Source organism: Poromitra crassiceps (assembly GCF_964638095.1).
Source record: "Poromitra crassiceps genome assembly, chromosome: 3".
Classification (NCBI taxonomy): Eukaryota; Metazoa; Chordata; class Actinopteri; order Beryciformes; family Melamphaidae; genus Poromitra; species Poromitra crassiceps.
The window spans coordinates 13,791,748-13,811,042 of NC_139625.1; the positions used below are offsets into that span (position 1 = coordinate 13,791,748).

Here is a 19,295-nt window from a genome sequence, read left to right on the forward strand (position 1 = left end):
ATGACGAGCACTTTCTTGTAAAACATACCTGGTCTCCAACAAAGAAAGCTTCAGATAGTTTTCTCTCCTCCGAGTTGCACTCGAGCCACTAACGTCAATAAGACCCGCAGACGTTAACGTAATTCCCTGGAATGCGAGACTTAACGAGCCAGTTACATGGCGTTGCATTCTTAGACATAGCCGTTTGCTTTTATTTGACATACATGACAGTATGTTACATACAATTGGCTAAATTATTAGTTAATTTAGAGTTAGATGATATTGGAGAAGCCAGCCATTTTATTTTATTTTATTTTATTTTATTTTTAGCCGGAAGTTTTGATACGGCCACACAACCAGGTCAAATGGGCATGGCTACATAAGGTGAATACATGGTCATTGAGGTACGTCACTGTCAGACTAACCTGTGCCACCACCTGCCAGGAGGTGGCAGTGTCCTCGCTGGGCTGGATGCCGTAGTTCCACCTCCTCTGCAGCACATAGACCACAGGCTCGGCGGAGACGTTGAAGCGGGAGGACCAGCGGACCTCCAGCTGCCCCGAGGGAAGCTCTTGGAAGCCCAGCTCCTTCCTCGGCTTCAGAGGAGAACCTGGGAAAGGAACACGATTTTATTGTGAAACTGTTTGTTTTTATCTTTTTGTAAACAATGCTGCTTGGCTACCTTCCAAAGTGGATGGTAGCATTAACAGAATTAAAGAAGATGTTATCTATTTTGTTATGTATTCAAATACAATGTAATGTATTTGTATTTTGTATGTATTTTATCTGCCTATGTCAATGTAAAGCACTTTGAATTAGAGCTACAGATGTTCGTTTCCAGGGGAACTATAATTGCCGCAGTGGCAGTAAGTGTGTTTTTATTTGGCTGCTAGTTCAGTGAGTTTTGGTCGTAGAGTGATAGGACTAATTACCCGTTCAACACAACTCGGAACACAGGGATAAACTAGCTCCGACCTTTAAAAAATGAATTGAGGAGGTACGGTGGTGCAGTGGTAAGCACTATCGCCTCACAGCTCGAAGGTCGTGGGTTCGATTCCCACCTGGGACGATGTGAACGCTGAAGGAATGCGTGCCCGTCCGCATGTCCTCGAGTGCCCACCGCCCGGGTGGGGTCGCCAAAAGGGCCTTTCTGTGTGGAGTTTGCATGTTCTCCCCGTGCCTCCCGGGGGTTTCCTTCATATAGGAACCCCCTTCACAAAAACATGCAATATCCTGGTTGCTAATGTGGTTCCTCCTCTGGTCGTTAAGGGCGCCTGTTCAGAGGGAGGGGAACTGGTTGGAATAGCGTGAACCTCCCACGTGCTATGTCCTACCGGTGAAGCTTCCTCTGGCAGGTGAAAAGAAGCGGCTGGCTGACTGCCCATGTCTCGGAGGAAGCATGGAGCCAGTCTCAGCTCTCCCCAGATCGGCAGAGGATGGAGTAGCAACCAGGATTGAGAAATCAAGTGAGCACTAATGGGGGATAAAATGGGATAAAAAATCGGGGGGGGGAAAAAAAGAAAAAAAATGAATTGAACGGTTGTCGAGGTCGGAATTACAGGTCGGATAATCATTTCAGATCTCCGGTTTGTCCGAGTTGACGTCATCAAAGTGTTTGTTGACCTAATGGTACCGAGTAATTATACAATATGTGTTTATATTGTTTATATTTGGGTCTGATTATAGCAATATGTTGAATTCAACAGTTATTTTACCAATATTAAATTAGCTATCTGTGTGTGCTTTTGTGTCTCTGAGTTAAAAACAGCATGAACGCAACTATTCCGGAGGTCGGAAAATCCGAATTGAAAGTTCCATGTTCCGAGTTGTCTTGCAGTTGTGAATGCAGTAATAATATCATTGGAATCTGTGGATTCTCAGGTTTGATTGACATCTTGTTGGACTTACTGGTGCAAACAAACCATTGCCGTGATCCCTGTGGCAGTATTTTTGCGGCGGGATAGTGCCCTTGGAAACTAGTAACATTGTGAAACGCGCTATACGAAATAAAGCTGCCTTGCCCCAAATTAAAATACAGAAATAATATTCATGATGTGGAATGCCTTCCCACAGACAGCAGTGTAGTACTGTAGATTCTACCACCGTGATTGTAAATTGTCTTTTTCCCGCATCCCTCTTCGAATTCTCTGCCCATATCGGACGTGTCCCATCAGAGAGGGCAGACAGCTATAAGACACGCCGGCTGCAGTCAGCCTGCCTTCCCCCAGGGCAGCCGGGATTCAATGGCTCACTCAGTGCCACAGTGTGAAAAGGACAAATTAATTTCATCATTTGTCTCCCATCAGGTTTGTTACCGACAGTGCAAACTCACACGACCTAGTTTTCCTCAAGTCTCTTTTATCTCCTTTCTAACATTGTAGGCTTAACTAGGGCAAACTCCGTCTGACTCAGCAGAGTGGTACAGGAGCTTTTAGTCACAGGCTGCTTGTTAAACAAGTGATTTTCCACCTGGAAAATACCTCATCTATCTCACTAAAGGCCCAATTAAGACCATATAACCTGACGCCACCAGATGGTTTGTATTCACATAACTGGGAACTTGCTCGGGAAACATGTTTCAAAACGCAAGCGCTCAAAAAATACCTGGCAGGTGATTGGATGAACCATCTGTCTATCACAGGCACGCTCTCGCTCGCGTCACACCTAAACCCCACCCGTACCTGCCTCTGGACGCTGATTGGTGCAAACCACTGGACGTTTGGATTCAAACCAATAGATTGGAGCGTGGTAAGATGGATTTGTTGCGTGATCTCGTGCGAATCCAGCTGCCTCCAAGGTTACCAAGACCATTCTCACTTGGCCAGAGTCCAGACGATCTCCACACTTTGTGTGCAAATCACAGTAAGCAACATAAACCTGATGAATGTTATTTGAGGATAGGATCTTATAAGGGAGAAAAGCATTGCATTCGCCTCTAATTTCTGAAAATAGTATCGATTATTGCTTATATTGGTCGTTCTTTGCCTCATACTGATCACTGACAGGTAATATTGCAGTTTACCCTCTACAACTATATGTGATATATTTACAAATATGTGAGGATACTTAAAATGTGTATGGCTACTCATGTTTCGTTGTTTTGCTTTTGAATTCAGCTAAAAGCAGGGTGGAGATGACATATTTTCAAGTCAACTTGGTATCTCTGGGCTTGTGGACTGCAGACAAGCTGTATGGAGCCATTGTATATTTTATTGTAATTGTACGTTTTCTTTTTTCTTTTTTTTCCCCCTTTTTAACGTTGGTCACCACCCACTTCAATGTTTAGGGGAATGCTGCAACGGTGTTTTGCTGTGAAACGGCTGTGGACTAAAACACTTCACCCGCCATCCCTCCATCAGCATGGGGGTGACTAGACTAGATAATGACTGAATGTTCATTTTTGGCTGAACTTATCCTTCAAGTCTTAAAGGATAACTAACTAATGTCATATTTTTTCACTTCCACTCACTGAGCCTCCCCTGAAACTGTTTGGAGCCTCCCTGGCGAGGCCCGGCCCGCCTCCCACTTTGAAAACCTCTGCCTCTGATCAACACTTACCAAGAGGTAATTTACTCAGATTTGTATTTACAAGTCCATCACCACCCAAGTAAGTGGGCAAATGTCTTAGTGTCAGTTTACATTGGGCTAATATTCATGGCTCTGCATACCCTTGTAGAGGTTTTTGGGAGGCTGGCAAGTGTGGCCACATCCGTTGGAGCAGCACTTCTTCTGAGCGGAGCATTCCCGGTCATGGTCACAGCTCTCCACGCAGGCCGCCGCGAAACCGCTGGCTCTCTCCGGAGGTGGACAGTCGCCCTGCTTCACCCCCAGCACCGAGCGCAGGAACTCACAGCTGGTCACGCACTCCCACTGCTTCTTGGGAAAGGATCGCTACGTGGGAGGACAAGGGTCATAGGGTCATATATATACATGTATACTGTTTATATTATTATTATGAATTTATTGTTTGGATTTTTGAAGGCCGACATTTGCCTCTTATATATTTTTTACATGGAAACAATGTCAAAAATAAATAAAAATAAAAATAAAATAAGGCATGAGAGTGTTTTAAAGGCTGAAAGTGCCACAGCATACCTCACACAGCTCTCTGCACTGGCTTTTCCTCTTCGTGTCCCAGGAGTCTTTGCAGGGCTCCAGGCACTGTGATAGTGAAAGAAACTAGCGTGAGTAATGACTAAGATTACTGCCAGATATGAATACGGTGTAATAGCAATTCATCTTACACAGAGATATGAGGGCAAGAGATAGGCTCTGACTAAAATGTCTCGCTGGCGGACAGCTTTTCCCAGAATCCCAAATCGAGATAGTCGGGCGTTCGATAATTTCATTTAGTGACACAGCTCCATTACAGTTAACGCCAACTCCCCCTGCATATGAATATGAATCATTCAGAATGTGAGTCTTGTCATTAGTGCCTGGAGCACTGGGGTTTATCAAGCAGTGCTGACCGAAGACCAGCTTTGCCCTTCACATCAAAATCTATGATCCTGATGCATTTCCAATATGTCAACACTTCAGCACCTACAGTAAAAATAAATATTCGGTTAAGCTGTGTTCACACCGAGATATTTATTTTTCGCTCTGTCGCTTGATTCAACCCTTTGGAATCACTCTGTCGCTCTGTTTAAATTGCTCATCAACAGGCACACGAATTGACGGACATGTGGGGGCTATAACGTTACGCAATGTCATGATGTTTGTCCACTACGAGCCACCGTAGATGTTTACAAGCTAAGCCTATCAGTGTGCTCCTAACGCGAGGTCCATACCGGTAGTACAGACTTCACTTCATGTCAGCTGTCAGCCTGTCAATGCGGTTTGTTGCCACACAATAAACCAGCGGTTTGTTCCAAGCCAGTGTGATCCTTGACTCGCTCTCACACGGCAGCCAATCAGCATTGAACAGCGAGCGACTGATGCCAGCGTATTTTCGCTCGAGTTGTGATATTTCACCTGGGGCGACGAGCGTATTTTCTCCCTATCGCTCTGTCTCTGTCGCTCGGACGCCCAGCGATTTTTCTCCCGGGCGAATATACGATCAATCTCTCGTTTGCATTGACTTTGTATGTAAACTCGATGCCAGCGAAAAACTTTAATAGGTCGGTGTGAACGCAGCTTTAGTTTTGAATGGATCTCATGCGCCTTTGGCGTCATGAAACGGACGTCCTGATATCACCGCGTTGGTATCGTTCCCGGACCATCATTTCCCCCTAGTATGGGTCGGGATGACCACGCCCCGAACTCATTTGATTGGTCGCCGCAACAGTTGCTGCTTCTTGAATTAAAACATGGCATTGTCATTTTAATTTGTATTTGATAGGTGTGGCTATACGAGACTACTGGGTTGCCAGAATGTGATTTATTTTTGTCCCAAGTAGGCAAATAAATAAAAAAGTATGGAGTTTGGCTGATTGTTTACTCCTCCTGTAACGTTAATTATTGTTTCAATAGAGTGGATTCCATTCTACAGTAAGTAATACAGTGTACCAAGTAACATAACGAATTACTTTTAGTAATTAGCAATAATATTATTACTGGCTATTTCCAGTAGTCTTTACCAGGGATTTAATTTCCTCATTCGTGGTCTGTGTCACCAACTCTCATCAAGTCCCGCGAGACTTTCCTGCCGGCTGGCCTGTGTGCGGAAGCTCAGCTCCTGCGCTCATATCTCTTGCGCGTCTGTCCTGTCTCCCTGGTAAAGACTAGTGGAAATAGCCCGGGGGTGATTAGCAGTCTGATGTTTCTTTAGGGATCATATAATGACGATATGGGTAGAACACGGGAAGAAAACTGTCTATTTACATGGAGGAACAGCACGCTGCCATGTGGCCCCCGACGGGGCGCATTCAAGGACTGGCTTGGACACAATTTAGTGTAATCATCATCATCAATTAATCACAACAACGCTCCAAATCGCACCGGAGAACACTGGGTGAGTCGTCAGATAATGATTTATGTGAGGAGAGCTGGCTCCAGGTTAAAAAAAAACGAAATTCTCCTTTAAGTGGTTGTCCCACTTATTAAAACCTGCGGATCAGCGTGACGTCACGACACCGCAAAACACCCGGAAGCGCGGCAGTGTGAGTCGTTCCAAACAAACGTTAATATCTCAAAACCTATACATCACATGGCTTATATTTTGACATGCTGAGTGAGAGCAGAAGTATAGCTCAAGAGTTTGATGTATAATATATGCATGTCGTGTTAAAGTTGTGTGAACTGTTGCAGTCTTTTAAATGTAAACAAGGTCAGCCGGCTAGAGGCAGACCCTCAAGCTCAGGCTCCATAGGGTCCCATTGTCGTTTCCACCCAGTGACGCCGTTTGTTGACAAAAATGCTGATCGGCTGATCCCTCGTATAGAGAAAGAAAATGGCGGCTTTCAGAACAATCTCTGGAAGGGATTGAGATTTCTCGTCTTCCTGTGGGGGCATCGTCTCACAGCGAACACGGGGAATGCGGTTATTTTTAACAGCTGTTGAAGAGTGTGAAGGGTGTGTGTGTGTGTGTGTGTGTGTGTGTGTGTGTGTGTGTGTACATGCGTGCGTGCGTGTGTGTGAGGGATGTAATTTGTCGGAAACTATGAATGCATTTGTAGGAAGGAGGCCCACCTTTAAATACAGCTCGTTTTACACACACACACAATGCAGGAGATCCCGCTGAGTTGGCCCCCGGGGGCGCTGCTGCGCTGCAACAAGCCTGCAACTGTGAAAAGCTCCATTCCACCCTGCTCTCTCTCTCTCTCTCTCTCTCTCTCTCGCCCTGCCTCCTCGCCATGTGTGCACAATCCAACTCTGAAGCTCAGGCCAGTCAATGCGTTTGCAGGGAGATGCTGACATTAACATTTCACATTACTCCTCGAGGCGGACAGGCAAGGAGGCGGCCATTATTGTTTTGCTAGTGCAGTGCTAGTGGCGTTGCCTGATTGGCCAACTTGCGCTGTCAATCACAGGGCACTGAGCGCAGCCGCTGATTGGCTCGTACGCTTTGCAGTTTCTGCCAAAGCCCTCCCAGGGCTTGAGGCCAGACGGTCCCGCAGAACTAAATGAAATGTGAGCTCACGCGCCCGGCTGGTTTAGGAGGCTAGACGAACATTGCAAACCGGTGCCTCTCAGATTATGTGAATAATCAAAGATGAGATCTGGAGCACACGGTCAAATTCAGCAATTTAATCAGGTGCAAACAGAGACTGAGGTTTTTCGACACTACAAGTGTCTTCCTCACAGTCAAACAGAGACATGGGACGGAGGACACGGGAACCTGTCAACCTGCCATCCTTGGAAAAACTCATAATTTAGTGAACCCTTGTGAGAGTAAAATGTTTGATCATTTTACTCTCACACCCTCCATTGAATACTCTCCAGGTCTGCGTGTGGTAGGTTTGAGGCAACCTGGTCCAGGTTGCCTCAACGTTACAACCAGTGCTGTGCACCAGTACAGGGTAAGAGTAGAAGTTGCTGCCAAATGGACTATGCTCTACACACACACTGTATGCACAACTCTTGCTGGGAAGGGGTGGAGAGGGTCTTTGAAGCATGCCTGTGTGCCAGCACTGCCATCTCCCATCTCCCCTCCCTGGTCTCCAGAAGAAGATTCCCCCCCTAATCTGGGCTGACGTTCCCACTCTCCTGCTATTCCCATTGTACTTCGGCGTCGGTTAGTTTTCCGCCCCATTTCAAGCTCAAATCAAGCGTTCCTTTCCACTAAAGGCTCCCGCAAATAAAGCTGAGTTCAGTGGAACGCTGTGATGTGGTCGAGAGAGATTAGAGAAAACACACTAAAAAAGGTGTTTTTTTTCCCGGTCTCGGTTGCAGAATTGAGAAGTTTGAGGTCGTTCGGGGTCTGAGCTGTAGCCTTGGGGCGTGGAACATGACTTGTTTTGAGTTGGGGAAACAATGCAAGGGCTGCTGCAGCTCGTCATTCCAGTGTGTGTGTGTGTGTGTGTGTGTGTGTGTGTGTGTGTGTGTGTGTGTGTGTGTGTGAGAGAGAGAGAGAGGCGTGTGCTTTCCACTCCTCCATGACTGACCGGAGATAATGGACCAAGTGACTTATCTGCTGACCGTGCATAATGCTGTTCTTTCACCGTTTGATTCCCTGCCCGGGCGAACTCCCTCGGAGAGTTTCGCTTTGTTTTGTTTCGCACTACTTACGACATCTTTGAGGGTGTTCCAGACCTTTAAAGATCCACGGACAAGACCTCAGCTTTTTCCGCGCAGCAGCGGGGCGTCTGGGTAGTGTAGAGGTACTGTAAAAGCACTCGCCTACCCACCACGGAGACCCGGGTTCAATTCCCGGCAGCGGTACGGTACCTCCAGCTTGGTCAGACGTTCCTACAGACACAATTGGGAAACCCAGTGGGATCCATGAGTCCTGGTGGCTGTCCACTAGCGCCTCCTCTGGTCGGTCGGGGCGCCTGTGGGGGGGGAGGAGGGATAGCGTAAACCTCCCACACGCTATGTCCTCACAGTGAAACACCACGTTGTCAGGTGAAAAGAAGCGGCTGGCGACTGCACATGTATCGGAGGAACCGTGTGCGAGTCTCCCTTCCCAGATCAGCAGAGGGGGGCGGAGCAACGACCGGGACAGCAGCGGGAATTGGCCGAGTACAATTGGGGAGAAAATGGGAGAAAATGCAGGAAAAAAACGTATTTAAAACTTATTTTTATATAAAAACTTATATAACAAATTATTTCGGCCGTATTTTGATGCACTTGAAAGTGTGAGTTGGAGGCGAGAGAGAAAGTAGAGGACGTCTGGCACTTAGTCACACATCCCAAACAAGGCTACAGGAAGTACCGGGAGTCGGCTAAAGACTGCCAAAGGCGAATGAAATTGGGTTCGGAGAAGGTCGCCGTACCCCACTCCAATCATACCAATCATCTACGCCGCGAGCTAAGAGGCCAGCGCCGACGCGATGTCTCTCCGTGGCTCAGACGCTATACAGTAGTGCCATCTTAAGCTCTTTCTGGATTCAACTGGACTGGACTGTGTGGGAGTGTGTCGCTAATCAACTCTGGCACTTGCAAATGGCTGTCTGCCTGGAGGAGATAGTGACAGAGGGATTAACAAGCACTCATTACCAGCACGATCCATGAGGACGACACGGGGGCCAATTGGTTCATTACCAGCCTCAAATAGGGTTGCGGCAATTTCCGAAATAATCAACTCCAACGCCGAGAGTAAAGGGTCACAAATCAAAGCAAATAAGTGGTTTGATTTTCTGACTTTTTTCTTCTCACTTTTAACACCAAAGATGTTGGATATCTTGAATATGGGGAAAAGTCTTATATCTCATCATCTGCGTCTAATGACTCCTAGTGAAGTGTACAGATACTCAATTTATAATTTGAGAAGGAATCTCTCTTGTGCCTCAGCCCCTCCACAGACGGAGGTCGATGCTCTCCGAATAGGAGAATACCGGAAATGACTGTTCAATGGGCCACTTCTCAGCGACTGAACCATGCAGAGACCTTTAATATAGAGACACTCCACTGCATGGCTTCGCCAATAATAAGAAATGGTACTCTTCCGGTCTCCTATAAATGGGCGTGGTCATCAGCTTGTGATTGGCTGTCTGTCAATGGTATGAAACTTCATTGGGTGACCAGTCTCCTAAGTGGGCGTGGCAGGAGCACATGATCCACTGGAAAAAAGTAAATAAGGTGCAGACGTCTGGCATCTGGGTAGTGTAGAGGTAAAAGCGCTCTCCTACCACCGTGGGGCGCCGTGTTCAATTCCCGGCAGCGGTACTTCCGGCTTGGGTCAGACATTCCTACAGACACAATTGGCCGTGTGTGGAGGTGGGAACCCGGCGGTGGGGGTATGAGTCCTGGTCGCTGCACTAGTGTCTCCTCTGGTCGGTCGGGGGGAGGGGGCCTGGGCAGGATAGCGTGATTCTCCCATGTGCTGGGAAATGCCTCGCTGTCAGGTGAAAAGAAGCGGCTGGCGACTGCTTATGTATCAGAGGAAGCATGCGCATGTGCAACTCTCCCCAGACGGGCAGAGGGGGGTGGGGCAACGACCGGGACAGCAGGGGGAATTGGCCAAGTACAATTGGGGGGAAAATGGGGGAGAGGGGGAAAACAAAGTAAATTAAAAAATCAAACCCAAAGGATACTGGTGCACAGGATTCACAGGATTCACTGGGGGGCAGGGGGAATATAATAAGGTGCATCTTGCAGTGAATCATGTGCTGCAGTAGCCTATCCTCTTTGGCTTCAGTCGCTGAGGAGTGACCCAGTGAACTCAAATTTTAATGTTCAAAATTGTGCAGTGAAATACTGCTACCACTGCTTCTCTATAATAATAATAATAATAATAATAATAATAATAATAATAATAATAATAATAATAATAAACTTTATTATATATAACCTTTCAAAACACAGTTACAAAGTGCTTTACAGTAAAAACGGGGCCCATTTGGCACAGAGAGAAAAAAGCACCAGGCTTAGGGGCCCTGACAAGATCATAATACATAAAACCGTAAAAAGGTGAAACCCCCTGACTAAAAACCAAACCTCTGTGATCCTTTATGAGTACCAGCCAACGCTTAACACTGCAAACAGATCAAGGGTTTGAATAGCAGTTGATGTTTACGCAGCAGACATATGCAGCCAATCAGGACAATCCATAGCAGGCCTTATTTACACAGAGAGAGAGCCATCCCAAACGTCGACTCACGAACCATCCAAAATAAACAACGCCGGCACAACAAAGAAAGCTAACCGCAGCCTTGACGTAGACAAGCTATGGCTTCCGCTTAATGAGAAATCGTCTTTGATCAAGACGCTGCAAACAAGATGAAAGAGTGTGGAGCTGGGTGGCAATGCTTCAGAGCACACCTGTCATCGCAGGGCAACTGTGACAGCCCTTAGAGCACACATCTGAATTGCAGGTGGGGCTGTGCGGGAAGGGGGGGGGGGGGGGGGGGCGCTGATGAAAGTAAGAGTACGGGGGGGGGGGGGGGGGGGGTATGAGGGTGCTGTGGAACAAAGTGCACTTATTGAGGTATGCTTTGGGGGGAATGCAGTGATTTCACAATTAGCCACCATTAAGGAGGAGTGTATGGAGGGGTAAACTAAAGGGGGAACGTTGCTCTACCCGAGGTATCAATCAATCAATCAATCAATCAATCAATCAATCAATAAATACATACATACCACCAGCGGCTTCACTTTCTAAGGCAGCTCAGGAAGTTTGGTGTGTCTGGGGAGGCGATGGCTCACTTTTACAGAGCCACTGTGGAGAGCGTACTCACCTTCTCAGTCACAGTGTGGTACGGCAACACTACCGCCCTTGAGAGGAAACGGTTGGAAAGGGTGGTACGCATAGCATCCAAAATCATCGGCCACGACCTTCCATCCGTTTCCTCCATCTATGCCACACGCACCAAACGCAAGATGCAGAAGGTGATCGCCGACCCCTCCAACCCTGCTAGCTCTCTCTTTAAACTCATGCCCTCAGGTAGGAGGCTTCAGTCTCTGAGGTGCAGGACCTCCCGTCTCAGGAACAGCACTTATCCTGAGGCGGTTCGCCTCCTGAACTCTGACCCTCTTTGCATTCGCACCTTAAATCGCACCTTAAATCCGTAGGCTTGAATTGAACTTGAACTTGAATTGCACTTTATAGGCAGCTCGATACTGCTTTTGTAAACAAATGCTGCTTGTAAAACTGTGCACTTTATTTATCTATTTCAGCCTCTCTCATATTTTATGTAGTGTTTTTTTCCACTTTTTTATTCTCTTTTGTGTTTGAATCTGTGATTTGTTATGTTTGTTTTTACGTCTGTTCTTTAGAGCTGCACTGAAACAAATTCCAATCAACTCTGTTGACATAGCAATAAAGTATTGAATCTTGAATCTTGAATCTTGAATCTTGAATCTATACATAAATCAATCAATCAATAAATAAATACATAAATACATACATAAATAAATACATAAATAAATACATGAATAAATACATAAATACATAAATAAATACATAAATGGATAAACTAGAGACCATCGGTGGGACCACAGCCGTGACTTAAAACTAATGGGTGTGCTCGGAGCACCAAAGTCGACCTTCATTTTGAAGGTCAGCTAACACATCTGTAGAGTTCCGTAACTGCATATTGGACACTTGATGCTATCGCATTCACATTAAATCTGTCCACAGACTGACAGACAGACAGAACTCTCTGTCAGTCTATCTGTCCACAGACAGACAGACAGAACTGTCTGTCAGTCTATCTGTCCACAGACAGACAGACAGACAGAACTGTCTGACAGACAGACTGACTGACTGACTGACAGACAGACAGACAGACAGACAGACAGACAGACAGACAGACAGACAGACAGACAGACAGACAGACAGACAAAGTACTCAAAATGGCTTCTGTGGTACACTGTATTATAGACACAAACACTGACTGTCAGTGTTTGTGTCTATGCAGTATATAACACAGTGTACAGTCAGTGTCTGTGTCTATATACATTATATACCTTCTCAGCTTGTGCCCGCGTGTGCTCCTCCACCGCAACAGCGAAGCACAGAGATGCTATTAGAGCGATGAGAAAAACACTGCTGCGTTCAGTGCGTAATAGGAGGAGGCAGCGCGTGGCATCACGGACTAATTCACGCCGCTATCAAACCATCTCCCCCTGTGATCGTCCATTTAAGGGCCCGCACATCCCGCGTGGGGAGCGCTTAATAATGCAGCTGGGGGAAAGTCGGAAGGCGGCAACATGTCACCACAATTACCCATCAGTGAGGATCGCAGGGTTAGCAACTTGAGAGGCTGCTCAAGCGCGTTAATATCTCCATTGCTCAACAAGGAGACAATATTACTCGTGGGGACCATTAACTATCCAAAAATGCCAGAGCGGGGCTAAGTAGTCGCATATTGGATGTGAAATAAAATTATCTCGGCATAATGTCATGAAAGTTACCAAGGGAAGTTTTATTCTATTAGCGTAATATCGCAGGGAAAGGGGGGGGGGGGGGGGGGGGGGGCTTTGCCAAGTGTGTATTCCATCTATTACTGCATGGGCCTTTCAGTAGCATTGATGTATTAGCCGCGGACTGCTAGCCACACTGTGATGTATAGAGCGTCGGAAAATAAAATGTCTAGTTTGGTGATGAATGGCGGAACGAAGAAATGGGTAATAACCAATACTGCGGCGTTCGCCAGCACGCACGTACACACACACACACACACACACACACACACGCATGCACGCACGCACGCACACACACACACACACACAAGAGCGCACAATGTCATGTGTTTGTATGTGGAGTGATTTATTGCACCAGAAAGCAAGCAGCACATACAGTAAATGAACACACACACAACACAGCCAGGTGCACACGTGTACCTACACACACTGTGCACACACACTGTGCACACACACTTGGCTCCCCCAGAATGATTTATTGCAGTAGAAAGCACGGGCATTCCCACATGACTTCCTGTCTGAAGACTGATCACCTAATTGAAGCGGCTTAATTCCAAGCCCCACCCTGCGGTACTGAGAAATCAGGCCAACGCGGAAGTGCCAAAAACGGCATGTTGCTCGAATGGCCACTCGAGGCTGGCTGCAAGAGCGAGCAAATTCCCATATACCGCCATGTTAAGATGCCCAGCTTTACAGCAGAAATAAACATCTTTACAGCCTGGATCAAAAAACTGTTTCGGCCCCTATCCACCTTATTTCTAGCTGCCATGATGCCTATGGGTGCTTATTCCGGTGTAATAGACGGTTTTAACTTGACAAAAAAAAACGTCTATATGAGGTTTTACAGCAGAGCCATTCTACTCTACAGCCGTAAGGGTTAATATGTCACTTTTATAAGTTTAGAAAAAAATGTAGACGGTCAAAGTAACCATTTAGATTACCCTTGTGTGCTCAGTTTATCAAAATAACGGCTATTTAGAAATCAGGTTTTTGTTTTCAGCTTTATTTTATGCATTAAATGTCGTTCGGGTGCTGGGATAACGTAATGCATTATGGGTAGTCGGCTACTGTGGCTAATATGCCATGTAATTACTTTACATGGCAGTAAAACGCCACTGAATGACCAAATTGATTTAACTTTTAATCATTTCGAGTAACACTGTTTCCATACAGACCCCCAGCGTTAGTTAGTTGTTTATAACGTGACTATATTTAGAACTTTTATAACGTACTCCGGTTTCTGGTTTATAATTCGGATCTGGAGCCAAAGAGTATAACAAAGGAAATGGCAAGCTGCAACAATAAGTCACGTTAAACCGGACGTTGTACCCATAATTATTTTACAGTGGGGCCTTCAAAAATAAGGTGGATAGCTAATTTCACCGTTCATGACAACTGTATTGGGGGGTGAAGTTTTATATAACTCACTTATTTATACAGTTTATGTACGGTAAATAGAAGTCAGATAGACGTCAATGGGAAAATGACCCAATTTCTCGCTTGATTTATAATCTCAGTAAACAGTTTCCTAATGACTTTATGGTCTCAATCACTAGTTTCAAGTCTTCTTCAATACAGCATGATGTTCATTTTGTAGATTATGGTCCCGTTTGGAGTAAATAATAGACGATAAATCAGACTATGCTTTGGGGCGTGGTTGACATGTCGCCTGTCCAGCGATCGCACAGTTCACCAATAGCAGGTGGCGCTGTAGCTCTCTCTCGATCTGTCTGGCAAAAAAAAAAAAAAAAAAAAAGGCGACGGACGGAATGACAAACTCGATGCTTCAAAACCGGAGTCCACAAGCCAATGGGTGACGCCACGGTGGCTACGTCCATATTTATATAGAGCTCAACAGTCATGGGACTATTTCTTGCCCCAGAAGTGAATTGCCCATTCATTTTCTCCAAAGACGTTTCGGAAAATCGACCTTATTCGATTGACGTCACTCACGTACGGGCACGCCCACCGCCGCCATTTTTCTCGACATAACGCAGCAGCTATTAAGTGACAGCCTATGTAAGAGCAGCGTTTATAGGAAGCTAGCCGCCGTTAGCGTTACCTGTATCATTCCAATTGTGTTCGGATGGTGACCTGCATGGCTGTAGTAATGACAGCAATAAAGTCCCCGTGGTTTGTTTCTATCTCTACCGTCCACAGACGTGAAGGGAGCGAGACTGAGGATACGTCAGCACTCGTTTTTTCTTTTGTTTATTATTACAGGCATTAACGGCAGCATACAAACAACAACTCTGGGGTTTTTATTGCTGTCATCACTATCGCTATTTTGTAATGGAACAGAAACGACAATAAGGCCGTTACTATAGTTGTCAGCTGCAGGACGGTATGTCAACAATATGGTGCTGGGTTAGCGAATAAGGTCTATAGAACGAGTTTTAAGGCTTGAACCAAGCCAACAAAGTCTTCCAGAGAATCGGGAGTGACCATAAAACATTTCACTTTCCAATTTCGAATTTCGAATTTCCAATCATTTTTCCTGCATTTTTTTTTTTTTTTTTTTTTTGCTGAAAGTGAAATGTTTTGTGGTCACTCACGATTCTCTAGAAGATTGGTTCAAGCCTCAAAACTCGTTCTATAAGGATTTTTCGAAATGTCTATGGCGAAAATGAATGGAGAATTCACTTCTGGGGCAAGAAACGTCACACGACTGTTGAGCTCTATACAGTCTTTGTTTAATTCAGGTTTCTCCATTCTGTGCACATGTGCATACAGCAGTATTATGTGATTACCTACCTTTGCACATTGTTTGTGGTTGTGACACCAGCCCATGGATCCATTACTCTGAAGAGGAGAGAGAGAGAGAGAGAGAGAGAGAGAGAGAGAGAGAGAGAGAGAGAGAGAGAGAGAGAGAGAGAGAGAGGCAGAAGTGAATGAGCTCGTCTAATTGAATTAAGTGCAGGCGAATACAACTTCATGTCCTAATTACAGGTTGCAGCCCTGTCACAGCTCAAAGCCAGGCAGCGTAATTAGAGTTTGCCAACAGAACATCGTGGAGGTGCAGAGTTCACTCTCTGTGCACCGTGACTGTTACTTTTTTTTTTTTTTTTCTGTATGGTGACAAATGACTGTTTTTCTTCTTAATGCCCTTCATTGTTTCCCAGTCTGAGCCTGTGGCGGAATGAATTATGAGCGCAGATCCAGGATCACTGGTCAGGTCATGTAGGAGCAAATAAACACATCATTTAGCTTGTGAACTGGGTATAGGTATAGGTATAGGTATCAATCAGTGATAGAAAGTAGCAAAACGGACATTTATTTATGTTAAGTTGTGGATTGTTACTTGAAGTTTCATCTAATCTAATCTAAGAAGAAGAAGAAGAAGAAGAAGAAGAAGAAGAAGAAGAAGAAGAAGAAGAAGAAGAAGAAGAAGAAGAAGAAGAAGAAGAAGATTCTTGGATAGTGGCATCCTAACTTAAAGGGGGGGTCCTTTTTCCTTTATATAAAACACAGCTGTGTTCCCCCCTCCAGTATGAGGTCCCCCGCCCCCTTCTCCCAACCCCAAACATGAGATGATTGGTTGCAATTTTCTACATCGCAAACCAACCATGTTTGACTGGCTCATTTTAGAGGAGTTGTGTTATCTAAATATAAAACAACAAATAGTACAATTTTCACCTTTTGACTACAGTGGACTCGCATATAGTGATCACCTTGAGCGGGGTCAGATTCATCGCTGTATGTGGATTATTTAAACAGAATGTGTATAGGAATTATTAGGTCAGTAAATCCGTGTGTGTGTGGGGGGGGGGGGGGGTAGGGCGGGTCTTGCGGATCCAGACCTAACCAAGAACAAATTGATAAAAGGTTTTTCAATGGATTGTGGTACTATTGGGTATGTCATTACATACTCTACCAAAAGGAAAATTTCTGGAAAGGGGCCATCTTCAAGATGGTTGAATAGTAAAATGAGATATAGCCAGCTAAAGGGGGCCACCATCTAAATAATAATGATTTCACTGATTCAGTTGTACTCCTTGAGCCAAAAAACCTAGGATTAGACACCAAAACCACCTTTCTAGGTTGATTGAGATATAGCCATTTTGGCGGCCATCACAGACACCATCTTGAAAATGACCCCTTTCCTGAATGTTCCTTTTGGTAGACTTTTAGTATGTTATTTAACATACACAATGGTAACAGAATCCATTGAAGAAACTTTTGTATCAATTTGTTCTCGGTTAGGTGTGCACCCCCCGCCCCCCCGCCCACAGATTTACTGGTCTATATTCTGTATACCAAGCTGTTTGATCCATATGCGGTTGATCACTATAAGCTGATTCAACTGTACTGTGAACAAATAGCATCCAAGAATGTCTTGAAAAACTTTAGATGATCCATGTCTGAAGCAGAAATATGTTTTGCTCATTTCTGTTCTTCAGTTTCAAACATTAGAAAGGACAAGCTGCTGTCAGTTGGATGCTGTTTTGAATTAAGTCAAACATCTAAGGCTGGCTTTACACCAAGAAACGTTCACGCAACTAGTTGCAGGTTGCAAATGGCATGAAACCTAATTTTCATGCAACTTGACATTAAAGCAGCTACGAGCAAGATTTTCGATTGTTATTAAACAGTATAATTACAATATTGATGCATCACATCTTACCTATAATAGTAGCTGAGACCAAAGCCGTGTGAATCGGAGATTGCTCTCTTGATGATTATAGAGTCTGTGTCTGTCTACTAACCTCGCGTCACCAGGGGGCTCTCTCTCTCTATCTGTCTACCAGCGGGCCGGATAAACCCGGAAGTGAAACGAAACGGTTTACAGCAGCTGCCTGCCTTCCGCCGTTTCGCTCTGCCTAGCAACAGACCATAAACAAGGAGAACACCATGCAGGGGCTTGCTACTCTCGCGAACATCTCTCGTTATATTCTAACAGTTTTTTTGGAAGTAATTTTGTTATTTTGTGGTTATGGCCGAAGTGGCTGCCGCAAACCGTTTCATTTCACTTCCTGATCTGCCCCGGCCACAGACAGAGACAACACTGGCCGATTCACTCGGGGTTCAAGCGAGAGTACTCTGCGTTGGTCTCGTCTACTATTAGAGGTAAGATGTGATGCATCGATATTAAATTTAGACTGTTTAATAACAAAAATCTTGCTCGTAGCTGCTTTAATATTGACAAATATCAATGATCGTAAATCATCATCATCGTTGTCATCGTCGTCTTCATCATCACAATCTGGACTGTAAGGTAACTTCACACAAGTGTCTAGTTGTGACACTGGACCTTGACGTAAACCGGACTACATTCTATTGGTCAACATTAATACAAACTGCTGCTACTACACATCTCAATAATCCAAATCAGTCATCACTTATGAGTCTATGTGTGTATTTATGTACAGTATATGTATGCGTGCGTGCGTCCATGTGGGTGATCCGTTTCTCTATAAATCATGAATGACACCTTTAACCCATTTATTGTAAATGCGTGTAAATCCGCTGACTATACTGACTCATATGATCCAGATGCTAACTTTTTCCACAAAGTAAACAATGACTCTAGTCCGTGCAATTATTATAATAAAAGTGAGTTCCATACATTGATTGACAAATTAACAAAGAAGTCTGACATTTTTTCTACACTCCATTTAAATATACGCAGCCTCCCTAAAAATAATGATCAATTTACTCATTATTTGTCAGCCCTGAATCATGAATTTTCTATCATTGCCTTAACTGAAACATGGCTCACTGATGAAATTGCAGAGCTCTATAGCTTACCTCATTACACTTCTGCCTTTTCAAATAGAAAGGGGAAGGTTGGAGGAGGTGTTTCCATTCTTGTCCATAATCAATATCAGTTTAAACTAAGAAAGGATCTTGCCTTGATATTGAATGAAGTTGAAGTGGAATCTGTTTTCTTGGAAATAATGTCATGTTCTCATTTTGGTGGCAAGAATGTCATTATTGGTTGTATCTATCGTCCACCTGATACTGATATCACTTGCTTCAATGATACACTCACTGCTTCTTTAGATGTAATTAATAAGGAAGGTAAACTTTGTTTCCTAGTTGGGGATTTCAACATCAATCTTTTCAATAGTGAAAATCATTCTCCTACTGCCGATTTTTTAAATGTATTGTATTCATCCTATTTCTATCCTCTCATTTCCAAACCAACTAGAGTTACTTCTAAAACAGCCACCCTAATTGATAACATCATAACTAATTAATTTGATTATCCTTCGAAATCAGGGTTACTGTATACTGACATTTCAGATCACTTCCCTATATTCCACCTCTCTTCAGCAAATGCCAGTATACATAGAGACAAAAATGTTAAAGCAAGTTTCCGTAAGTTTAGTGAAGCTAATATTATACGC

General features: G+C 44.7%; 1 protein-coding gene across 1 annotated transcript in view; it reads right to left on the minus strand.

Annotated features, from left to right (window-relative positions):
- anos1a (anosmin 1a) overlaps nucleotides 1-19,295 on the minus strand; it is a gene marked incomplete at both ends in the record, with an annotated part of 49,106 nt that overhangs the window by 19,228 nt on the left and 10,583 nt on the right. The window contains 4 exon segments of the mRNA XM_083632926.1: nucleotides 405-589; nucleotides 3,648-3,870; nucleotides 4,075-4,140; nucleotides 15,700-15,747. Of these exon segments, the coding sequence (XP_083489052.1) occupies nucleotides 405-589; nucleotides 3,648-3,870; nucleotides 4,075-4,140; nucleotides 15,700-15,747 (522 nt within the window).